This window comes from Gavialis gangeticus, unplaced genomic scaffold (assembly GCF_001723915.1).
Source record: "Gavialis gangeticus isolate Ggan-Ray unplaced genomic scaffold, GavGan_comp1, whole genome shotgun sequence".
Taxonomy (NCBI): domain Eukaryota; kingdom Metazoa; phylum Chordata; order Crocodylia; family Gavialidae; genus Gavialis; species Gavialis gangeticus.
This window is the reverse complement of record NW_017729011.1, coordinates 14078787-14103189: the sequence shown is the minus strand read 5'-3', so window position 1 is coordinate 14103189 and position 24403 is coordinate 14078787. Positions and strand designations below refer to the sequence as shown.

Sequence of the window (24403 nt, the reverse complement as noted above, 5' to 3'; positions counted from 1 at the left end):
TCCTAATGAGCCCCCCCCAAACCTGAGCCTTCTGGGATTGACTTTGCAGCCTCCCACACAGCTGCAGAGCAAGCCCCAGCCTGCCCAGCCTGTGATTGCTGACAAGGCTGCAGCAGGTGCTCTCTGGAGCACCAGTGGAGGGCAAGGGGGTGTAACTGCTCCCACTGCTGCTGGCACAAGCTGGTTGTAGCTGTCCTGTGGATCGCGTTCCCTTGCCGAGCCCTGGGCAGCCCTGCTCTCCCTCCCACATGGCTCCTGTTCTCAGTGTAAAGGGTGTGTGCTGCCAGAGAGCATGTGGGAAGGCTCACAGCCCTCTTAAGAGTGCCAAAGGTCCTGGCACTCCCTGCCTCACCTTCTTCTCGAACTCCTCGCCTTGCTTCACCTCTCGGGGGTAGCCGTCAATCAGGAACCCTTTGGAAACATCTGCCTTGGCCACCATGGCATCCCTCAGCATATCGAGCACTGTGTCCTGAGGGCAGAGGGAAATGCTGGCATTCAGGGCAGGGCTGGGGACAGCGCTTCCCATTCCAGTCTCACCACAGCTTTGCACCGTCCCCCACAGCTTCCAGGCTCCCCTTCTCAAAGCCACAGTGGCAGCAGGGCTCAGCCAAGTCATTGCACAGGATCCAGGGGTTGTGCGTAGCGCTCTGCTGCTTCACTGCAGCAGGTACCATGAGAGGAAGGAGGAGAGATTCTTCCATCCATCTGGGCCTTTATACTGTGCCTGTCACCCTAGCATCCGGTTGCCTACACTCAGAGGTGGATCTTCCCTTCTGTGCTACCCTAACCTGCCCTACTTCCCAGCTACCAGGAGCTACTAGTTTCCTGGGAAGCAAGTTTCCTAAGCTACCCTCTGGGAGCTGGGGAAGAGGTGCTCTACTAACACCCCCACAAACTAGTCTGCCAGTCTCAGATATCCACGATGCACTGTGCTCGCCAGACGAGACGTCCTGCTGTGGCCTCTGAACTGGGTGCTCTCACACAGCAGCACAGGTATACTGGGAACCTCCAAGCTACTGTATTTAAGAGCCTGTACTCACCAGGGGCACCAACTCTCCTTTCTCCATGATGGCTGAAAGCTTCTTCCCCCTCTCAGAGCCGGAGCCAACCTCTGCCCTTAGCAGGTCGCCGGTGGACAGGTGGGTGTACCCATACTTCTCGACAATTTTTTCACATTGGGTCCCTTTTCCTGAGCCGGGCCCACCTGGAATTCATATGAGGGCAACAGCTGCATAACCAAGATGAAGCTGGAGGAAAAAGAGCCCTGACACCTCCTAGGGAAAATCCCCACTGAGAGCTGTAATCCCCAGGGATACCCAGGAAAGGTCGAGTCTACTAGATCAGTATTTCTCAAACTTTTAAGTAGCAAGTACCCCCTAACTTCTGAACAGTTTAATAAGTAACCCAACACTCAATTTTCCAGGGGATTTTATATTTACAGACTAATGTTTGCCATCTGTTGCAAGAAGGGCTGTGCATATAAGGCTGTGATATGACAGATGTCTGACCTGGTGTGGGTATGGTTGCCATCTTTTTACACCGGGGTGCACAACTCAAGTATGTACCTGGGCTAGAGGTGATGTGGCCCAAAGCCAGAAGGGCTGAACCCAGTGCTGTGCAATGCCCAGCACGCCAAATTATTACTGGGGAATTTAAAGTGCCGCGCAATGCTCTGTGCACCAATTTTTTTGTCATAGTTTTGAGAAGAAAAGAGGGTGAGAGAGAGAGAGACAAAAAGAGGGCAAGAGAGAGAGTGTTGGGGTACCCGCATACCCCCAGGGGTACACGTACCACTGGTTGAGAAACCATGTATTAGACTGCCCACTACCCCCAGGGATGAAAGGCAGGGAAGTACAGATCCGTGCAGGGCCCCCCAGGTTGCAGGGAAGCCTGCTTATCCCCCACAGTGTCAGCGTGTCCTCAGCTGACATCTTCCTTAAGTGTCCCCCAACCTCTGCTACCAACTCTAATTTAGCTCATGCTGGTAATAACAGAAAGGCAATTGATGCAGCAAAGAGGGGAGAAAACTGTAATGCACACAGCAGCTGGTGCTTGTGGGCACTTTGCCAGACAGTCATAACTGAAAGATGCCAGGGATTAAAAGGGCTCCCTCCAGGTGAGGCATGGGGCACATGGGTGCCACGCAGGCAGAGCTCTTGCCTTGCTGCACCCTAGTGATGGATTACAAGAGGCCCTCCGTCTCCAGATGCCTTTTGCAGGTACGTGTAAGAGCCCTCCCCGCCTGCCAGGCCATCCTGACGCAGTGCCAGCCTCCTCTCTAGGTGCACTCTAAGGATTTGAGCCTGTCCTGTTTTAAATGATGGACTCAACTTCCCTTGAGAGGCCAGAGCCAACGTTTGCAGATGAGCACCTTGATTTTTGGAGCCCAACCTGAGACAGCTGGGAAGAGCCTTGACTGCCTGAAAGTGCTGAGCACCTGCCCCCTGGAAACTGCGAGTTCCTGCATGGCACCTCCGGTCAGACCTCGGAAATCACTGCCCTCCCCGGACAGCTTGGCTGAAAACCCTCCGACGGTCCCCGCAGACACAACCTGGCCTTACACACCTCCGCAGCCACCCTGCCCCTAAGGACTTCCCAGAGCTTTCTGAGAGCCAAGTGCCAACTTACCCACCACGAAGATGATCTTGTGGTTCTTCAGCTTTTCTATGGGAGAAGAGGAAAAATAAAGCAGAGAGTTAGTCTGAGGGAGATCATGGGAAGGAAATAGCCAGCCAGCTGGAATGGCTTGCTCTTTTTGAGGCCCTCCTAAGGGGACCGGCCATGGCTGCCTGGAAATGGAGCAGACTTGGCAAGAAAACCCAGTTCCCGCAGGCTGAATCCAAGCAGAAAAGCAGCCGTGTGGCTGGCAGCAGCCCAGGGAGCCCTTGTGGGGTTGCTCTCCCCCAGGTACCTTTGCCGGCCTGCTCCAGCGAGCAGGGCACACACGAGCACGATGCCCCCATGTCTCTGCTCCTGGCTCCCGCACGCCTTCCCCACCTCCCCGCTGGCGGAGCTGTTTCCGCTCAGCACATGTTGATTCCCGAGCCAGTGGCGTCCTTGTGCGGCCAGGCTGGAACCCTGTGCTAGGAGCTCCCTGCGCACTGCTATGGAGACGGTTGCTATGACACGCTTGGAGCCAAGCCACAGCCGCTTCATAAAAGCCAAGAGATCAGGATTCTGATCTCCGCTCCCCCCGGGGTAAATCCAGAGTGACTCCCCGGGGGCCAGTGGGAATGGGACAGCGGACCTGCTTGTGGAAGGGTCTTCATTCAGCAGCCCCCAGACTGCAGCACCCTTCACCTCCGGGCTCCCCAAACCTGGCAGCTCGGGGCCATTCCTGGACTAGACCAGGAGGAAAGTGGCGGGGAAGCCCCACAAGCCACAGCATCCGCCGTCCTTCTGCCTGGGGCAAGAGCTGCTGTGGACTCTGCCCCTGCACCCCGAGGCAATGCCTCCTGCTCCTGCAGACAGCGGGCCAAATTCAACCCTAAGGTAATTCAGCTGGCTTCATGGGATGTACGGCGCACACTGGGTCATCCAGATCTAAACTGGAGGCCCCGCTGCGGTGGGTGAGGAGCTGGAGCAGTTTGAAGCACACAAAGCAGGAGGATGTCACCCCGAGTGAGAAAGACGAGCTTCACGGGAAGGGATGGGCAATGCTTCCTTCCGAGAGGGAGAGGATCTTTTTGGGATGTGGCGATTCATTTCTATACCATTAACCCTGAGCAAGCAACATCCCTGAAGGCTCCTCCTCTCCTGGGATGTGCCCCCTCCCCGGCTGCTAAGGCACCTCTCAGACATCGGGGTTCAGCCACTCCTCACCTGTCTGCCCAAGGCCTTCCCTCCCCTGCCAGCTCCACTGAGCCAATCCTATCACATCCTCTTTGGTGCATGCCAGTCATCTCAGATATCCCAGCACTCTGCATACAGCAGCCACATCCAACATGCCCAGGAGAGAGGCAGTGATAATTTACTGTCCTGTTGAGGAAGGTCGAGCTCAGCATCCAGGCTGCCCCGTTCAGTAACAGATGCATGGCCCGTGCCAACACTGCAGTGCAGCCCCAGAAAGGGCTCTCAGGGCCAGAGCTGCCCTGGACATGGGCAATTTAATTCATAATCAATTCCAGCACCCATGGAACTCACTGAGGAGTGTCACAGCTCCGTCGCTGCGCTGCTCTGCAGAGGTCAGGAGATGCTACAAGCCCCAGGTGCTGCGCTTGGACAGCAGCAGCTCACGCTGTCAGCACTGGAGATGCCAGGGGCAGTCTCTGCTGCATCAGCCCAGAGGGTGACCGTCATGCCTGGCACAGACCAGCCTTTCCAGCACTTTCAACTCTCTTGAGCGTAACGGAGATTGGGAAGAAGGGCTAAAAATACTGCAGGGTGTCTCCAGAGCTGTCTGAAGTTCAGAGCCACAGCACCCAGCAACTAGAGGTCTTCTGATTACAGCCTTCTAAAATTACACCTCTGAGCATGGCTGAGTTGAGCAGCAGGAAGGAGCCTGCCTTTGGCAATGGGGAGCTTTCCAATTGCTTTGGCAACGCAGATCTTCCCCAGCCAAGTTGCTGAGGGACAGGACAGGCTGGGGGGATGCGCCTGCCTGCGCTGGGGACAGTCTCTGAGACTCTGGAAGGGAAGCACATGCTAAGGGAAATGGTTTGGTCTGATCATCAGGCACCAAACCCAGAGGCAGGAGATGTGGCTCAGGCTCTGCCAGTTTGCCAGTGGTGGTCACAGCCTCAGAGGGCAGGTTCACAGGATCAAGCACAGTCAAAATGGGCATGAATGGGCCTCTAGAGAAGATTCGCCAGAGACCAACCACAGAAGCTGAGCTTCCCAGAGCATCCCTTTACAGGCAGATGAACTCTTTCATGGGCATCAGTGAGTGAGAGCAGGGTCTGACCTGCTACCAGAAGAGGGAGGAGGGGAAGAGCAAGGGAGAATCCAGGGAGGAGATGGAGGAAAGTGGGTCTGGCAGCTGCAGACTCACATGCCAGCTCCAGCACAAAGGTCCAACAGGGACGTTGCCAGGAGCAATTCTCTGAGGAGCATGCTTCGTGGGGCTGCTCTGCTCCATTCTGGATGTCCACATCACACCTGCACGACCCTAACGCTGGGGCTGAGAAGGGGGTGATAGAGAAAAGAAGGGCAGTGAAGAGGGACAATCTTCCTGAGGGGGTAACAAGCTACAAGACCTGGGGATTTGGATCTGAGCGGGGACTCGGACCTAACCTCACACCTCAGCACCCTGGCTCTGCAAGTAGGGGCTCACACTGTGGCCTGGACGCTGTGACTTAGCAGCAGTATGACAAAGACACACCGGGATGGGGAGGGAATGGGGACAGGGAGGGGAGGGGGAGATACAGCCACAGGGACTGGGAAGAGGAGCTCTCACCTGTTGCCATCCTGAGGGGAGCTGGGCAAAGATCTTCAGGCTGGAAGGAAACAGAAGGCTTGGTTAGAGGGCTCGGCCGGCCCTTGACTTCCACAACAGGCTCGCTCTGGTTCAGTCCTGCCTGAGGCAAAGCGGCTAGCGCTTCGCAGAGCTCTGGGGCTCTGAATCTCCTTGCCGCCTTCTTGCTGCGAGACAGGTTTCCTAGGAAGCAGAAGGGAGGCCTCTGGCAAGCCCCACGCGTAGAAGCGGAGGGATCCCCGGCACTCCCCGAGCTGCACGGCCACGCACGCCTACCTCACACTAACGCACACGGACCCACAGCACGGGCTGGTTGGAGAACACGCTGCCCTAGTAACTGGATGCTTACTGCGCACCAAAGCGCCGAGCCCAGCGGTGCAGATCCACCCAGCTGCCCTGCAACCGGACACCCACCCAGCTGGCACTGGGTCCATTTGAGATGTGCCTGAAGACCTCAGAAGAGAGTGGCCCTGACCCCCTCCCTGCAGCTGTGAGGGTGCCCAGCCGACACCCCCCCCAGCTTAGGACCTCTGCCCTTCCGGCCCCCTTACCTGGCGCATTCAAGCACTCCTGAGCCTTCTGCAGCAGCTCTAGAGAGCCGGTGAGGCTGTGCTTGTCACTGTGACAACCGGCCCTCCCTGCCGTCTGCTCCAGCCCGCCAGCCAGAAACAGGAGACAAACACACCCCACCGGGACTGCGAGGCAGGCTCAGAGTGGGTGCGAACTGGGGAGAGATCTGGGGGTGAGTGGAGAGATGGACCTCGCTGGGGCAGGTGTCTTCTTCAGCCCTGCTGTCCAGAGCCACCGTCTGCTGGACCGGGCTGCTGCCTTACAATGAGACCGCCCTTGCATATTTAATGGCCTCGGGGATGCTTGGGTTACAGCCCGAGCTCAGGTGTCAGAGCACCCTACCACAGGACATGGGTCAGCGCTGGACAGGGCACGGCAAGGCCCAGTATGAAGATGACCTAGAAGCATGTACTGCTCCCATGGCCCAGAGAGCAGATGGACAAGCTCAGTGGCTTCTTAACCTGGCAGGAGAAATGCCACGTATCTGTGTCCAAGAAGGCAGTTTTCCTGAACCGCATCACAGGAGAACTGCTCTTCTGGTGTGGTTCAGGACCCATTGAGGTGCAGCAGCTTTATGCCTGGTTTGTGGAAATGGGAGTATCCTCCCTTGCTTACTCCAAGGGCCTTACGGCTGAGTGCAAGCACAACTCAGAGGCATCCAAACCCCAAGCCTCCAGGCTTGGGCCTGCAAGTAGAATGCCTGCCAAAGGTTTTGGAAACATCTGGGGGATGTTTGCCGGTACTAGGGCCACTTACGGTTCTGGACTCTTGGATTTGGAATTAGTTTTGGCTAATTTGGCCACAGATACAAATTAAAAAAAAATCTCTAACACAAAGCTGGTGCATCTCTGAGCTCCCAGTCACAGCTGCTCTCTGTGGCAGGAAGCCACAAAATCTCTGTCCTGTGACAATGTGATGAGGATGGGCCCAGCAGAGGAGATGCACCCTTACCCTATCCCTTTAGGTAACCTAAGCTGGCTACATTCCTGAGGGAGGGGGGAAACCTGCTCTCTCTGCCTCCTGACTGGTATCAGCTACCTGGGTGGGGGGCTTCTACCTGGTGGGCTAGAGTCTGCCCAACAACTAGTGATGTATTTCAAATTGATTGGCCAACAGTCAGCTGGAGCTGGCCTCCATTGGACCAAGTGAATGAGATCACAGGGGCTATATAAGTTAAGACTGCCCAGGAGGAAGGGGCAGCAGCCATGCGGGGGACCCAGATTTAGAGAGGAGTTTTAGCATCTGAAACTGGCTCTCTCCCCCAAAACTCACAAGCTAGGAACGGCCTGCCTCCAGAGGGAGCCTCCACCAGCCTCTGGATGACGCTTGTGAGTAAGCTACTCGAGATCTGGTTAGATATATAGCTGGCAGTAATTCAGATGCGTGATCAAAAGGCTACCTCAGCCAGACTGTTTTCCTCTATGGGATTTCTATGAGATTGCTCTATCTTGGACCCTATTTTCACCCTACCCCTGTAATCAATAAAGTTCTCCTTTGTGACCGGTGTGGGAGACTTATTGAGGGGTGGGTCTAAATTATGCCTAAGAGGCCCCTTAGGTCTGCGGACTAAGGGCGACTTTCCTTTTTGACCCCCGACTTGGGGAAGTGCCCCAAGTGCCTGTACTGGGTCAAGTACCCATAGGACTATTAGGCCTGTGTTTCCCCGAGGACACAGGGCCGCAGTCCCTTCTCGGGGTGGTGACAGCTACGTTACCCCCAGGCTAGCGAGTGTGCTCCAGGAAGGGGGACAGCCAGACGTGAGGCACCTCTAGGGAGGCACCTGGAGCCTGGAAGGTGGTCAGGTGCAGGGAGGTGGGTGGATCAACGCAGGAGCGCCCCCTACTGGCCCACCACACTCTCCACTCCCCAGAGAGCAGGATGCACAGGGACCAGGCTGCCTGCTGCCAGGCAGTGCTGCACCCCAGGGAGCTCGCTTTGGAGCCCCAAAGGGCCAGGTTAGCTCAGGGGCTCCAGCAGTGCTGCATGAGGGAGGCGCTTGGCCTGATGGCTAAGATGCAGGGACAGGCCCCTTAGGCTGGGCACACAGTCCCTGGGGTCATCTGCTCCTGCCCTGCTTGAGCATCAAGCATCCTTCCCAGCAGGAAGCCAGGCTGATCGATTGACAGCCTTCCCAAGCAGCCACTTTTTAAAAACATAGGGCCAAACTTGTTACCCCACAGTGTTCCTAAGCACTGCATGGCTCTACCCCTAGCCCCTCGCTACTGCTAATGCAAAGTAGACAGCAGGTGAATATGTGCTGGGGACACTAGAGAGAGTTGGGGAGGTAAGCCCTGGGAGAAGGCAGCTGGGTTTTAGGGGCTAGATGGGTGTTCATCTAGTCTCACCCCACTGACTGCAAGTCTGCAAAGGGCTGAGCTGCTCTGGTGTGATCCCACCAGCAGGCGCAGCCCCCACATGTGGACAAGCTTTACATGTGTGTGACGTGACTTGTATGTGCACAGCTTGCTCTGGCTATCAGTGTAATCAGATACTGGCACGGGTGCAGCCAAGAGAGGCAAAGATGCAGGGCAAGCTGAGCCTTCTTCCAGTCGGTCGTCTAAAGCGATAGGGCAATATCCCTTTAAATACCCTGTGATCCTTTCAGTGGTACTCATGGTGTTTGGAAGTAGCAGCAGGATGTCTAGCTAGGCCTGGCATGCTGGGGCATTATAGCAAGGGCACTGAGGTAGGACCTAACCATGTCCCTGCCTTGCCTTCACGTTGTTGTTGGGTATAAAGAACAAAGACACAACACAGATTTGGCATGACTGCACCATCCTCCATGCTCCCTGGGCCAGCCGCCCTCCTCCTCAGCCCTGCCCAGAGCAGCAGACTTGCCCGATCCTCTCTGCATCCTTGCCTGCAACCACCCAGTTCCCCCGTGAGACACCTGCCTCCCCCACACCACATCTGCAACTCCCCATGCCCAGACAGTGATCATTCCCCTTGCACAAAGCTGCAGCACCCTTCCTGCAACCTGGTGGGAACCAGGGGCTTAGAGAAGGGGCCGGCTACCTCCTTGGCACTGGGCTTCATTTTTCCTGGCGCTATGGGGCACCTCAGGGCCCAGTCCCCTCCCACCCACCCCTGGCTTCATCTCCTGTGGGCAGCAAACCCCTAAGTGCTGCTTTCAGGCCCAGACTTTTACCAGCTTGGATAATGCTTGAACCCTTTGAGATGAGGGCTCAGACAGCCCATCCCCAAAATAGACCTATGTCCTTCCGGAGCCTGCGCCGCAGCCCACAAGCCCAGCCTCAGCAGGAGGAGCAGGGGAGTTCAAGTTACAGTCCCCCAGCCCAGGCCTAATAAGGACAGGTGCCCTTTGGGTTCAGCCTGCTCCTGGGTTCTAAGTATGGCCCAGCCATAAATCCCCCCGGGGCACTTCCACACCTGTGCTGGGGTGCGGTCAGCACCAAGGAGCTGCGGGCCAGATCCTCGTCTTGCCCCAAAGGGCAGTCAGGCAGAGGAAGGCAAAGGTCATGAGGAACCCAAGTTGGTCCTGAAATAGGAGCCTTCTTGCTCCTGGGTGGAGTTCAAGAGCCCCCCGGGAGCCATTCTCAGCCCTTCACCTTGCGTTTCACCCACACAAGGCCCCTGAAGCCCAGTTTTATGGGCAGAGGAGGCCTGAAGTGACCAAGCCAGACCTGGCATGAGATGGGGCAGTTCCACTGAAGCTGTGCCTGAGCTGCTAGTGCCAAGGCTGAGCTTGAGTCTCGGAGGGTCAGTGGCTGAGGGGGGGCAGGTCCGTTTGTAGGGAGGAGGTCGAGGGGTTTGGGGAGTGGAGCAAAGGCCCTGGGTGGGGGTGTAGGGTGATATTTGCAGGTGCTCTCAAATGCCCGTGGCTCCAGGCCATGTTCAATCGCAACCCGCTTCCTACAAGCAGCCTCCTGGCTGAGATCGGATGACCTGGCAGCCGAATACCAAACATACCCACAACCTTGGGTCCCTGCCAGCACCCCCAGCCTTGTTGCTCTACATGCTGCAATAGCAGCTGAGCCAGCTCCAGCCCTGCCTCCACCCCAGCAGCCTCCCTCAGCCTGGGGTAGCGAGGGGGGACACATTACACAGAATTATGTTAACCTCCCCGTCTGCTCTGGCTGCCCAAGGTGGGCTCACAGCCCACCCAGCACCAGAGCAATGCAGGCCAAAGCTTTGCTTTCCATAAGCACAGAGACAGGAAAAGGAGCGGGTGTGATATGAGTGACCGTGAGAAGGGCTGGGGGATGCTTTTCAGTGTGGGGTCCCTGGCTGCAACACATGGACCAGAGCTGAGAGGTCTCAACATTGCTGCTGCCATGTCCCTGCCCTTTCCCCAGAGCAGTGCTTCCCATCCCACAGCTGGGCAACAGGCTGTCTACAGGACCATGCCCTGACCCAGTGGGCTAGCCCTGGGAAGCTGCTGATTTCAACATCTTAGAAGACCCAACAGGGACATTAGTCTAGAGAGCAGGTGACTGGGTGCCCCTGATAACCAAAGGCTTAGAGTGCTCCTCAGAGCCAAAAAGCAGCTCTGCCAGCCTCGCGGCCAGCCTGATATTCCCATCCCCAGCCCCGGAAGTGGCACTCGACTGCCCCTGCATCCCCACATGTCCCATCCCTTCTCCTGGGGGGCAGACAGGACCTATTTGCTAGGTGGGGCACTGTAACCTGAGGGTGCTTGTGAGAAAGACCATTGGTCTGGTCCCACGGCTGCTGGGCCTTTCTAACTCCTGTAAAGTCCCACTTCTCTCCAGTTTGACTCGATGGCCATGTAGAAAAAGCCACAACCCCAGCAGGGCTGGCAGGAATTGTACAGCCCTGTAGTTAAGTGCCAAGGCTACAATCCTGATAGTGGGCGCTGACCCAGTAAGTCAAGGGGTGGCAAGGGACCCTGTGCCTGACAGGATCGAGTCTAACGCTGAAGCATCTGGGCTGGGAATAGCATCCCTGGGTGGCTGCTTCCTCATGGGTGATGCAGAGGGACCAGACAAGCAGCTGTTATCCTCTGTGGCCTGTGCCATGAGGGAAAAGCCACGGTGTAGAGCCAGCTTCTCTCCCACTACTCCAGGCTTAGTCATATTCAGCCTGGGGAGTGGCAGAGCGAGTACCACGATGGGCTTGGTGCAACATCCCTGGACAGGCAGACAAAGCACAGAGCCGTTGTTTCCATGCAGCCTCTGCTGTAAGCTCCCTGGGGCAGAGCCTGCATCTCCTGGCCTGTGTGGGCTGCAGAGAGCATAGTGCATGCCCCGGGCACCGGCATCCCACCATAATTAGACCCAAAAGTGCAGGTCTCAGCATTAGTGCCAGCTGGACAGCCCTGGAGGCTTCCTGGCCACTGCAAAGTCCAGAGGCCTGGACTTCTCTGGACACTCCAACTCCCTCTCTGAACAGCCGCACACCTGACTATCGGCCATTTGTTTGCAGCAGAGAAGCCGACCACTTCTCTGCCTGAAGTCTCCAATCGCTCTGCTTCCCAGGCCCAAAGGAGTTTCTTGCTCCCTGCGTATTTGCTATTATCAATGGCTCTGTGCGCTGCACCCACTGCTTACGGCCCCAGGCTGCTGCCAGGCTCTGCCAGGTTTGGCCCTGCCGCCATCCCAGTCTATGGCGTGGGGCCAGAGCAGCTCCAAATGGGGAAGGGCTCCATCTGCCCTTTCTACTCGCATCATCCAGCTGATGTGGAAGCACTAAGCCCTGAGGAGAGCTGGAAATCACACCAGGAAAACTCCCCTTCCCAGTGACACCAGCTGGGGCCTGGGAACTCAAGACTAAGGAAGGGTGGGAAATGCTACCTGGGGGCACCATGCCTAACACCATCTGAACCCCATTTAATGGCAGGGTTGGGGCCTGGGGACTCATCTTCTAAAGACCAGGGAGTGAATTCAGTGCTTATGCTAGTGAGGGACACCAAGTCTGGCGCAGGCTCTGGACAAACTGGTTTGCAGCTCTGGTTTGCAACCCAGGCCAGCTCCTCCAGGCCACAACTGTGGTTTGCAACCCAGGCCAGATCCACAGCTTGATGTACCCTGGGCCCTTCTCCCCACACCTGTCATGTGAGCTACAGTCCCCAGCACAGGATTGCAGCCCAGAGCTCCACCAAAGTGCCCCTGGTACCTTCATCCTGACTGTGGCCCCTCACCTCCAACCCCAATCTCTGGCCCTCCAGTGGTTCAGTCAACACACCAGGGAGCTCTAGCACCCTTCTGAGCTGAAGCTGGAGGCATGTCCAGAGACAGTAAGAAAAGTGAGCAAGCGCCCAAGCAGGCAACTGCAGCCTGCAACAAGCAGCAAGAACGCATGCTAGACCAGTCTGACACCACGCGCAGCTCCCTGCTGAAGCCAGGCACCACTCGGCCGGGTTTTTAGACTGCCCTAGAAGCCTGCACCATCCACACAACGTGCACCAAAGTCACAGCCAGGGCCCAGCAAGAACAGGCTTCCTCTACGGTCCATTCAGAAATCAAGGCACAGCAAAGTTCCCACCTCCCCTGAGTATGGGTGAGAGGAGCTGTTGTCCAGCGGGGGACATGGAGCCACAGGTGTTAAGTGACCTGCCCAAGGTCATGGTGTGTCCATGCAAGAACCAGGCTCAGTGGCTGGGAGCCCTGCCTCACAGTCCCTGTGCACAGTCACACAAGATGCAGGCAGGTGCGCCTGCACCTGTGGGGAGCCCAGAAAAAAACACCTGATGCAGGGGATAAACACTGGCATGCCTGGGACTGATGACACACGGCTGCGGGGAGAGCCTGCCGTCGCCGCGCTGAGCCTGGTACAGCGGCAGCTGGCTGCTGCATCTCCAGCAAAACAACCCTCAGCCCCCCAAAGCCCAGCAGCCAGACGCCTCGACCCCAGGGCCAGAGGAACAGTGGGGAACAAAGCAGGTCTCCAGTCTGCAGCAAGGCAGGGTTTACAGCAGCCCTGCCCTCTGGGGACCCCCTGCACAGCACAGCTCCCTTCCCCTCCTGCTCAAGCTCCTGCCCAGGGACCACGCTACTGACCTCAGCACTGGGATGGTGGAGTCCGAGGAGGCTGGGAGGAGAAAGGGCCGGTTCGCTCCAGCCAGCTGCCCTGCATGTCCTGCCTGGCTATTTTTACCGCTATATATAATGCTGCCATCCGCACTGCATGCCGGGAGGAGGATTTCTCATAGCCTCGGAGCAGGCAGAGACACCCGACTCCTGGGGATGTGATCTGAATACCAATGATTTAGGGGCGAGGGGAGGAGGTGGCTGAAGGGTGGGGGGAGTCGGCAGCACAGACAAAGAGCTTGGGGAGGGCGAGAGCGGAGGCGCTGGTGGGAGAAGCGCACACTTAGCCCCGGCATGGCTCCAATAAGGTGGCTGGAGCACGAGTGGGCAGAGCAGGGCCAGACTCGCCACTCCATGCTCCAGGGCCTGATCCTGCCCCCACCTGGATCAGGATTTGGCCCCCAGAGTGCCATGACCCCCCTTGAAGCCTGGAAGACCTGCAGACTCCCTCCCCTGGGGCTGCAAGGCATGTGGGGCCCTGTGTGCAGCAGGCACAGAGGGCTGGGGCAATGCCAAGGGTAGGGCTGTGTCTAACCTTTCCTCCCCATTTCCCAGCACTGAGTCCAGTGCTGGGAAAAGGTCCCAGGCAAGATCCCAGTGGGCTGCCACGTGGGGCAGCAGGAGACACTTTCCCACACATGGCCAGGCTACTGTGACCTGGAAGGACCCTCTCTAGGGCACGCAGGGGAGTTTGGCCTTCAGGCTCCATCAGCCCCTGGTATCTCTGCAGAGATGGGCACCAACTCCCAGCCCAGTTCTTGTTAGCCATGGAGGCCTGCCTGGAAAACCCCAGACTCAGGTCATACAGGCCAGTGAGGAGCCATCAGGGGCTCCAACTTCTCTGTCGACCCACGGGAGAGAGAACACATCTCAACAGCACCGCAAGTAACTGCACTGAATACAACACGATGGCTACAGCAGGCAGTTCATCCAGACTGCCAAGCAGCAAGATAGGGGGAAACTACCTGTCGTACAGGGTCAGCTCTGCTCCCGGTTGGGTGCAGGGCCCTGGCAGCTTTGCTTCACAGAGCACAGGAAGGAATTTTGCAGCTGAAAACTTTTTCCAGCAACAGACACAGATTCGGTGGCAGTTGCACTGCTCGCTGCAGTACAGCATGTTTGCTGAATTATGCATTACCAAAAATGTACCCAGTATTTTCTTGCATACAACATACACCTTTTTCCCCCAAAACCAGCTGCTGGAAATTTTGGTGTGCATTATGTGTGAGAAATATGTAAGAGCAGTTTCTGCCTTATTGCACAAGGCTCACCGGCAGCAGAACAATGAGCAGGCTCCGATCCCTAGCTGCTGTTACTTACCGCAGGGAAAGATTTTTCTTCATTCTGCCCTTAAAACAACGTGCATATTTTATCTGAGGCATGTTGTAGGTGGGAAAATATGGTGCATTACATTCAGAAAAACCCACCATGCTACACACTGACGTTTCCAGAACAGCCCACGTCCATGGCCCAGTCCCAATGAATTGTTCAGTCTCTGGAATCACTAGTGAACTGACAAAGCTGCTGGGTGCCCAGCCCCTCATGCCAACAGGCACTGGGGCTCTCTGCCCATGCCCCCCCTCCATGCCCTCAGTCACCCCCACTCAGGAGCCTCTCAACAGCTTCACGGCAAGGGTTGTTGTGTGCCTTGCCAATACAACATTTCAGAGCAGGTGGCTGCCACAACAGGGAAGCAGAGGCAGACCCAGAGGGGACCCAGCCCCTGTACCTGCAGTGAGGGCAGCTACAGGAGCCTCTTCATTTTGCTCCCTTTCTTCTTAGTATCCAGGTGGAAGCACGGGGCTGGGAGTCAGGGCCCCATTTCCAGCTCTGCCACTGCCTCAGTGTGGCCTTGGGCAAGTCTCTTGCCTTCCCTCTGCCTCAGTTTCCCCTGCCGATGGGAGTTACCCCGCTCAGGTACAAGGCTGAAGTCTCATGAGCACCTTGAGTGCCCCAGAAGTACAAACAGTCATGTGACCAGACCACTTAGCACCTTGAATTATTATTCCTAGGCTGTTTAATGAGTTGCTTCCTCCTATTGTGTGCGCTTTCAGGCTGGATGCCAAGAAATACTGAACAGGACATCAACACAACCACTGCTCCTAACTGTGTGCTGGGGGGCAGCTCCTAGCACCCCAGGCCAGCAGCTCCAGGACACCGGTGCCTTGTGGACTCAGCTAGAGCGGCATCCCATTGAGCTGGGGGCTGTACAAGGCCCCAGTCTTGTGTAAGGCAAGAAGTAAGAGATGGGAGCACAGAAACGGCCTCGCAGGGGCAGGCACAGCGTGAGGAAGAGAGTACAAGTGCCAGCGTGTTCCTCCAAGCGATTATAGTGGACAGACACAGAGGGGGTAATAAACCATGTCCCTTAAGCTGGCTCTACAGTGAATTCAGGGTCTCGTATCCAGTGGCTGCAAGTCTCTCAGGGGCCCCACAGAAAGGTCCCTCTGGCATCTGGGACCCCCAATCCCTTGCCCCCCTTGTTCCTGGCCCTGCAGCAGAGGGAGGCAGCTCCCACCACAACCCAGGGATGCTTGGGGCCAGCTGTAGCACTTCACACCCATGGGCCACCTCTCCTTGCTGCTGCTGGTGCCGCAGGGAGCAAGGGCAATTAATTCACCAGTGACGAACCAGCCAGGGCAGTGCAGCTTGGGGAGGGCAGTGTGGGCAGAGACTGGAGAGCGGGGAGTTGCAAGGCCCTTCCCCCTCATGCCCGATTGGGAAGGGGAGGCTTGTCCCGGTCTGGCTGCCATCCCTCTATCCCATGCAGCCACCACAGGCTGGGCCCAGTAGGAAAAGGAGATGGCAGACTAACTGAGGGCTAACTGCACAGAAAGTGGCCCATCCAGCCTGTCCTCAGCTGGCAGATGGGGCCAGCGCTGTGCAGGGGACCAGGGATCACTACAGCAGCTGCCCGGCTACCTGCCCCATGGTCCCTTGGTAGGCACTGGCTGGAGCCTGGCTCTGGAGCCCATACACTTGGGCTGGGGTTGGCTCAGCTGAGAGCTGGTGGAAGGGACTGACCCCTCATGTGCCACACATCCCACTTGTTCTCTCCCATCAGCAGTCTCCTCTCTCCCCTGCCAAGCAGATGCCAATGGCTCACACGCTTGGGGCAGGGACACAGCCCATGTCTTTCCTCTGCACCCCCAAGCAGCTGTTCTGCCTGGCAGCCCTGAGGAGCACTTTGCTTTCCCATCTGTGAGACCACAGTCACGGCAGCCTCTGTTCCTCTGGGATCCCTCCCTGCCATGGCTCCCCAGTTTCTCCCACCCCATTTTCCAGCCCTCTGGAAATTAATCATCAGAGCTGCCCCCTCCCCTTGCATCCTGCTCCAAGCTTTCTCTGCTATCTGGGTGGCACAGTGGCTGTGCCTGCCCTCGGCCCCCAGCTACTGACCCCTCTGGCGCACGGATCCGCTGTGTTTTTCCACAGGCCCTGGGAGCTTCCCCAGTTCCTGTTTTTGATCCTGCAGGAGGAAGCTTGGCTGGTTTCCAGCCCAGGTCCTGGAAAGCATGATGGCATTTCCCCAAGGGGGCCAGAGAGCATCGCTGGGCCCTTACCTGCCCTTCCTCGCCCTCCTCCTCCTCCTGCTGGCCTTCTGCAGAGGCACTGTAGGGTGAGTCTAGCTCAGCCCGTGGCAGAGACCCTGAGCCAGAGAAAGACGCACACTCACCGGAGGGCACACTGTGTGCCCCAAGGGCCCTGGGCAAACCCAGGCCTCAATGCTCCGGGCACCTCTGGGCTGGGGGAAGGAGGGCAATGGGAGAGGCTTGGAGACTCTTAACTGAGCAGATGCTTACCAGACCCATGACTAAAGTAACTTTACAAGACCCTCACCCACCCTCCACACTTGTGTGTCCACATTCCCTGAGGGGCTAGCTGAGCACATAGGCTGCCTCTGTCCATGTGCCACTCCAGTGGTTGGGCAGGAGGGGGCTGGGACCCCCAAATAGCATGTTTCCTAAAGCTGGCCCAGGGGGTAAGCCCAGTGCAGAGAGCCTAGAAGGTCTGGTCTGGGAGTAAGGCCAGGGCTCTGGCTCACCCCCAGCCAGCTCTGCTCTCCCTGGCAGTGTCTAACAGCCCCCCTCACCTGCCTTGTCCATGCCATCTGGGTAAAGCTGTGCCTGGACCACGGAGCTGATGTCAGCAAATATATCATCTTCCTCTCTGTCTGCATCGAACTGAAAGCAGAAAGGCAGAGGCCATGGTCAGTCTGGATCCGTGGTGAGGGAAGGGGGTGAAGCAGGATGGGAAAGAAGAAATCCCACCCCATGCTGGAGTTCAGTCGCCCTCCAAAGCAAGCCCCCTCCCAGGGCTTTGCCTTCCAGGACAACAACTCTCCCACTCCAGACATGCTCCCAGACCTCCCTCCTGCATCCCCAGGGCCATCACGTAGGTCAGTGCCTGCTCCATGCAACCTCCGAGCCTGCCCCATGCTTTGGAGAGCGACAAAGGACCAGGCCCTGCATCAAGCTGGGAGCCAACACCGAGTCTTGGATCTGTGCTGTGCTGGTAGGGGGGAGCCACCCAGCCTGGTGGCTGGGACTGGGGCACGGCTCCAGCATCCCCCACAGAGCCTTACCCGGATGACGACTCCCTTCTCCTGATAGTATTTCACAATCAGTGGGACATTCTGCTTGAAGGTGTCCACCCTCCGCTCGATGGCGTGGGGATTATCATCCAGCCGGCCCTGCTCCAATGCCCGCTTCTCCAGGCGCTGCCGGAAACGCTGGCTTGAGCATGCCAGGAACACCACCAGGTCCGGGGAGCCGATCTGAAGTCAGACAGATGGTCTCGGCTGTGAGGGGGGCAGAGCTCTCTTCCCCATGGGGACCGCAGCAGCCAAGACAGGCCTGAGACAGGCTCTGATGAGTTCAGAGTCCCTGAGGGCAGGGACTGAACCTCTCACCACCTGTCCTGGAGGGTCAGCTGGGACCCACATGTCCTGCCTGTCAGGTGGTAATGGGGTAGGGGGGGTCTGCTGGGAGGGACAGTGGTGGGTCCCAGCGCCGTTCCTGATGGAGCCGTGCTGAAAGTATCCAGGCTGCAGCCTGCAAGAGCTTCTCCTGGCTCCCGGCCCGGCTAGATCAACATGGCCCCACTACACAAACAGGTCCCCAGGGAGTCTCACCATCCCACAGAGGGTCCTGAAGAGGCTTTGGGCAAGGCCTGGACCACTGTGGCCCTAGGATGGAGGAATCCAGGCATTCCCCCGATTGCCAGGAATGCAGGGATCCAATCCTGACCTCCTCTGGGTGGACAGGGTGCTCTTGTGATCCCCAGTCACTGTGGGAGAAGAGGGGCAAGGGTGGCAGCCCGGGGGCACAGTGCCGGGGGGGGTGCACACTGTTGGAGGCGGCTGGGGGGGGACACAGTGCCAGGTGCTAGGGGAGGATTTGGGGAAAGGGCAGCTCAGAACATGAAATGAAGCCTTGCAAAGTGTCTCTGCCCACCGTCAGCCTCACCCCACCTGCTCCTCGAATGTGAAGGCCTGCCCTATCTCCCGGGGAAAACCGTCCACCACAAAGCCTCTGGCATCCTGCTGCTTGAGGAACTGCTGCTTCAGCTCCTCAATGGTGGTTTCCTGCAAGGCAAAGAGACTGCTCAGGGGGCTGGTCATGAGGGCAGGGACTGAACCTCTCATCACTTGTCCTGGGGGGTCAGCGGGGACATACACGTCTGGCCTGCCAGGTGGTTGTGGGGTGGGCAGTCTGATGGCGATAGGTCCCAGCCCTGTTCCTGATGGAACAGAGATGAGAGCATTAAAATCTTTGCACCTGTCATCTTCCACTAGGTCCAGAGGCAGCCCCTGGCAGAGACACCGGCCAAGAGGCAAACTCGTTCCCATCACCTTTTACCCTGTGGGCATCACCAGAGAGGGCTCTCACCAGCTTAGGGCTGGCAGGACATGGAAATGCCCACAAGGCATTGCTGGCAGAAGACGCTGACATAATCTCTGTCCAGGGGGTGGAAACCATTTTGTTAGGCCCTCCTCAAGCCTCAGGTTGTCCTGACACAGCTGAGGGGACAGCAGGGCTGCAAGGGCAGAAGGTGGGGAACAGCAGCAGAAACAGCTGCCAGCTGCCCAGAGGGTAGCGCAAGGGTGTCCCTGAAGGAGCCCAGTGCTCATGACTCACAGGTGGGGCCAGCTCCCCGTTGGCAATGATCTGGGCGATGAGCTCCCACTTCCGGTCACTGGTGGCATGGTGGAGCATCTGACTGCGCAGGATCTCGCCTACGGAGATGCAGATGAGCCCGAAGTGGGCAGCGATCTTGGCACTCTGCGTGCCCTTCCCACTGCCAGGGCCACCTGCCAAGCACAGAAGGCGTGAACACCTGAGTGGCCCCAGGCCCTTTGCCCCATCCTCACCTGCCCTGTCAGTGTCTGCAGAGCTTTCCCCAGGGGACATGCAGGGAAGCAGCTTACAGGGGGTGCGTGTGGGGCTGGCCCCACCCTCAGGGCCCAAGGCACCTCCTAGCACTTGGGGGAGGGTCTCCTTCAGCTCCAGGGGGACTGCCTGGGTCTCCAAGGGCCAGTGCTGTAATCCGGTTCCCTGGCCCATGGGGGACTGATCAAGCACCTATGTCTGTTTTCTGCAGCACATGGATTCATTTGAGCAAGTAACGCGCTGGGTTGGGTCTGGGCTCATATCCCTGCATGGGATTAGCCAAGGCAGCAGAGATCCTTGTATTGCTTACTAAGGGCCTGGGTCTTCTCTCATTCAGGTTGGTGTAAATCAGGAGGAAGTCAATGGAGTGACACCAGGGGAGCAGGAGGGGGTCTGGCCATAGGCGTTAAAGAGACAGGAGGCCATGCCCTCTAAATGCCTCCTATTGCCACAGTGTCCACCACTGAGCCACCCAGCCCCCTCTCAGCTCCTTGGCAATGGTGAAGGGGCCAGGGGAATGGGACAGCGCTCTCAGGGGAGGGCCTGAGCAAGTCTCTCAAAGTGCTCACTGCATATTCATGAATTAAGTCTTTCCAGCCCCCAGTGAAGCAAGGCAGAATTATGACTATTTTGCAAGTGAGCGAGAAGCAAGCTGTGCCCCACCGTAGCCTGGGGCTGCCTACCAGTGAATCCCACTATAAAGGCTCAAGGACTATACAGGATGTCAGACTCCAGTGTTTGCCTCCTACCCTTCGTCCTCCCTGCAGGAATGATCCTGGATGCATGGCCCAGCACTAGGCGGCAGGGGTGGGGGGTGCGGGTTGGGGGGTTCTCACCAATAACAAAGATGATTTTGGGGCGGGGTCTGCTGGGGTCAAACACGTCGTACTCCTGGATCAGCCCAGTGGACTCTGTCATGTCGGAGTCACTCTCGATGGAGAACTGGCTCTGGATGGGTGGCAGGCACCCACAGGCAGGCACCTGCAGGCACCAGTGGCATGGCCCCACACCAGGGTCTGCAGAGGGAAGCAGGGGCAGGATGTCAGCTTCAAGGGGGACCATGCACAGCCTGGGGGGTGCATATGACACTAGGGGCTCCCGTGCGTGCACAGGCATGGAGCAGAGGGCCATGGGCCAAGACAGGTGTGCACATGTGCAGGAGCCATGAGCGCAGAGCTCACAGTGGGCAAAAGGAGTGTGTCTCCAGCTGACACAGGTCTGTGCCAATGTGTGTGCAGAGTGTGGCCCTGCAGCCTCGTGGGGAGACCTGGGCTCCCACTCCTGCTCAGATGGGCACTAACTATCTGAGTGTGGCCAGTTGACAAAGAGGACTGCTTGACACATGCCCGCAATGGCAGGGGTCAGGACTCCCCCAGCCAGGAGCTGCCATTCTCTCCCATTTTCACACAGGCAAGAATCATGGAGAAGCAGGGCTGGAAGAGGTGCAGGAGGTCACATCTAGTCCAAGCCCCTGCTCAAGGCTGGATCACCCCCATCAGCACCCTCGCAGCCAAGTGCCTGGCTCATTTACCGTGTGCGCTACAGCACTAACAGAGCTCAGCAGCCCTGTCCCACTCCAAACCAGTGCCTCGGTGAAGTTCTGCCTACCTGGCTGGAAAAAGGGCTTCTTCCCCTGCCCACCACTGAGTGGGGGGAAGGGGTGCCGCTCCGGGCCCAGGAAAGTGTCCCACTGCACCTTCTCGGGGCCACCCAGCTCCCGGACTTTCTGTAAGCAGCACTCCAGATAGCTGATGGGGTCCTCGGGGCGGGAGTACATCAAGCCGGTGAGCATGCTCTGCAAGACAGCGGGAGTAAATCAGGCTGGGCTGGGCGGAGCGAGAGGCTGAAGGGAGAGGATCTGCCAGGCTGGGAATTGGGCCTGGGGGGGAGAAGACAGCCCAGCAGAGGCAAGCCTGTATTCACTAGCGGGAGGCAGGACAGCGTGGCTCGGCTCAGAGTGGCAGCACAGACGTGAGAGCGCACCCATCCTGGCACCCAGGAGCCCCCGCACGTGGGTACAACTGCAGCAGGCTGGCGCAGGTCAGGTCCTGCCAGACTCTTGCTAAGAGCTCTCACCTCTGCCCCCGTACTGGGGAGATGGGTGGAGGAGAGCCCTCCTCAGCAGGAGGACATGGGGCAGAATCCAGGCCTGTCTTATTGGTGCTCCCCAGCACAGGGATCTAGAAAGCACTTTGCAAACAGGAGCTCACCAAGCCTCTGGTCAGCCTCCCTCCTGCGCAGCCGGCCTCAGAGGAGGGAACCGCTCTGACTTTCTTACCCAAGTTCCAGCAAGAGACCAGGGAAGAGAACCCAGGTGTCCCGACTGCCCTGCCCCAACCCTCCAGATCCTCCGCCTGAGTGCAGCACCCCGGCGCTACGACTCCCTGCTCATGGGGCAGTGCGTATCTGGTAGCTGCAGCAAAGGACAAGGGTGATGTCTTGGGGCATCTCCTGCAGCCCCCCAGCTCCAAGAGAGGCCTTTGGGGTGGGGGTGGGGGAATAGACAACATGGCTTCCCTTGCTCCCCACGCAGCTGGTACTGCTGGCCACGTCTGCTTGTTCCCTGGTTCTGCTCGTGGCCCCACGCTGAGAGCGCACTCATTTTCATCTCGCCGAGGCAACAGCCAGGACGCAGCGAGGAATACATGAGAGCTGGGGGAGGAGCACGAGCCCCTGGCTCTGCGCGCACAGTCTGCGGGGGGGTGCAGCTGGCAGGATGAAAGGCAGCTACAGGGGACAGCGGTGCTTTGGCTCCCATCAAAGCGTTGCGCCAGGGAAGCGTGGGCTGTGGAGGCGAGCACTCAAGGCCAAGAGAGGGAGGCTTGCCCGTTGCTAGGGACCCGTCCTGAAGTACCTCCTGCTACGGAGAACAGCTCCCGGCTCCTGCCAGCGGAGCACTCAGGTGCCCTGCAGCACCAGGCACAGCTCACCTGAGGCTAGAGGGGGCCACACAGTCCACCTCACCCCAACTCGCCCCGCTGCCCTGCCCTGAGCCCAGCAGCCAGGGCCAACAGGTGGGCAGGCCCATGGGATGATCCTGAGCACTGGAGAAGCCCCTGCTGCACACCGCAGGTCATTTTCCTCTTCGCTGGGAGGTCCGCAGCTCATCTCCCAGCCTTTGGATCTTGTTTGCTTTTCTCTGCTGGGTCCAAGGGCACTGGAGTACCTGGGACATACTCATACGTGGGGGAACAGGGAAGCAGAGATATGCCCAAGGGCACTAAAGTTATCAGTGTCAGAGCAAGGGAAAGAACTTAGGAGCACCTGGCTCTGAGACCCCATTCACACCTCCTCTCTGTCACATCCCCCCACGCACTCGGGGCCCCATGGTGGGGGGCTGCCACTTCACAGGGCTTGGACTCGGCTCTGCCCCAGCTGGTCTGCAGTGACCTGGCACCTCGGATGAAGGACTTCAGTGTCTCCCCACCTCCATCGAAACCAACCCTGACATCCAGCCCTTCCCCTTCCCTAGTCCCCTCCTAACTCTCCCCCTTCACCAGGGTGGGGGAGCTTCTCTCCTGGTTCTGCAGAGTACTTTTTGAGGCTGGGGAGAACGAGCGAGGCAGGAAGGCAGAGATGCCACGGTGATGGGCACTGCATGAGAATCAAGTGAGAGCAAATATCTGTCAGCTTTGTTCCTAGCATAGCTGAGTGGCTGCAGACCTGAGGCATCTGCACAGGCCTCTAGGAACAGCAATTGCCAGGATGAACCTTAACTGGGCAAAAATCAGCCATTTCTCCTCCTGCCACCACCCTGCGGGAATTAACCTGTGGTGCAACCAAGTTCCCAGACTCTGGGAATGGAGGATAAAATAAACAATGAGCTCACGTAAGTGGTGGCTTCCCCCCAGAGCAAGTGTGCCCGGCACTCCAGTCAGGGCGGGTGCCAGACAGGGGCCTACAGCTCACAGGATGGGATCATGCGTGTTCTCAGTTCAGGGCCGTGCTGGAGGCTGCTGGGCCCTTTCCAAGAGAAACATTCACGCCGTGAGCTGGAAGCCACAGTGCCAGTGCGACCTGCCTGGCTGAAGCTAGGCTGACTTTGCACTCGTGCCTCCCTGCAGTGAGCTGCCAGGCAGCCATGTCAGTGCTTTTGGTACACCGACCAGTCTTCAAGATGCCTGCTTGTACCTATTTCGCAGACGGACAAACTGATGTTGTGTCCAAAATAAGCCAGCACTTCCTGCACCATGCGTGGGGAGTGCTGCCTTATTTTGGACGCAACATCAGTTTGTCTGTCTGTGAAACAGGTACAACCAAGGGCCCGTGAAGCTGAAGGTTCAGGGCTGCTGAGGTTTCCCCTTTCCTCTCCAGCTTGGGCAGCTCCCAGGGCCTTCCCTTCCTTGCCAGAATAAAGACTGAATAAAGGCTGTCTATGACAATGGGAACCACTTCCCAAAAGCTGGCCAGGTGCATCAGCATGAAATGTGAGGGGTATGTGGGCCAGACCTACGTGGATGCACGTTCTTGTTTAGCTGCAGCTCCCCTCTGCCTGGCGCTGCTGCCAGCTGTTACTGGGGAATAACAAGGGAGGTTGTCCACAAAATATGAATAAGGTGATTAGCGTCAGTCGCTCCTGCTGCCAGCCAGGCAAGAGAAGCGCCAGCGCGCTCCCTCCACGGCGCTGAGCGCCGGGGGCTGCACACGCCAGGGCAAGTGCCCTCACTAGTGCAATACCGGAGCCGGTGCCACGCCGGCCTCGTGCTCGGGCGCTGCTCGCGCCTCACAAATCCGCGCTGGAGCCCAGGGCCAAGCTCCCGACTCGGTGGCGCTGGCAGCCATCAGGAAGAGACCCGCGAACCGGCTCCAGGCGGAGGGGCCCGGGGGGAGGTCGGGGGTCTCACGGCTGCCGCTTGTCCCGCGTGGCCTTGCTAGCCGCGGCGCCGCGCCGCGCCCGGGGCCTTGGAGGGGTGTCGGGGGCAGGCGTCACGCAGCTGAGGGGCCCCCAGGACGCTCCCGCATCCCTACAGCCCGACAAGCCGCGGGAGACGGGCACTGGCAGCCGAGCCGGCCATCGC

The 24403-nt window shown here is 58.2% G+C and overlaps 1 protein-coding gene across 5 annotated transcripts in view; it reads right to left on the bottom strand.

Moving 5' to 3' along the window:
• AK1 (adenylate kinase 1) overlaps nt 1-21215 on the bottom strand; it is a 30157-nt gene extending 8942 nt beyond the window's left edge. The window contains exons 1-11 of one of the 5 annotated variants that reach the window (XM_019510541.1): nt 20994-21215; nt 20222-20401; nt 19134-19306; nt 18467-18580; nt 17579-17770; nt 17087-17177; nt 16557-16642; nt 5396-5435; nt 2629-2664; nt 1041-1204; nt 353-469 (exon numbers count right to left, since the gene is read on the bottom strand). In XM_019510541.1, the coding sequence (XP_019366086.1) occupies nt 353-469; nt 1041-1204; nt 2629-2664; nt 5396-5435; nt 16557-16642; nt 17087-17177; nt 17579-17770; nt 18467-18580; nt 19134-19306; nt 20222-20401; nt 20994-21177 (1377 nt within the window). In that variant the 5' untranslated portion in view covers nt 21178-21215. Of the gene's footprint in view, nt 1-352; nt 470-1040; nt 1205-2628; nt 2665-2911; nt 3049-5395; nt 5436-5964; nt 5989-12963; nt 13070-16556; nt 16643-17086; nt 17178-17578; nt 17771-18466; nt 18581-19133; nt 19307-20221; nt 20402-20993 lie in introns of those variants that run through there. The other 4 variants (XM_019510542.1, XM_019510546.1, XM_019510545.1 and 1 more) reach the window with 4 other exon arrangements.
• Between the last annotated feature and the right edge of the window lie 3188 nt (nt 21216-24403).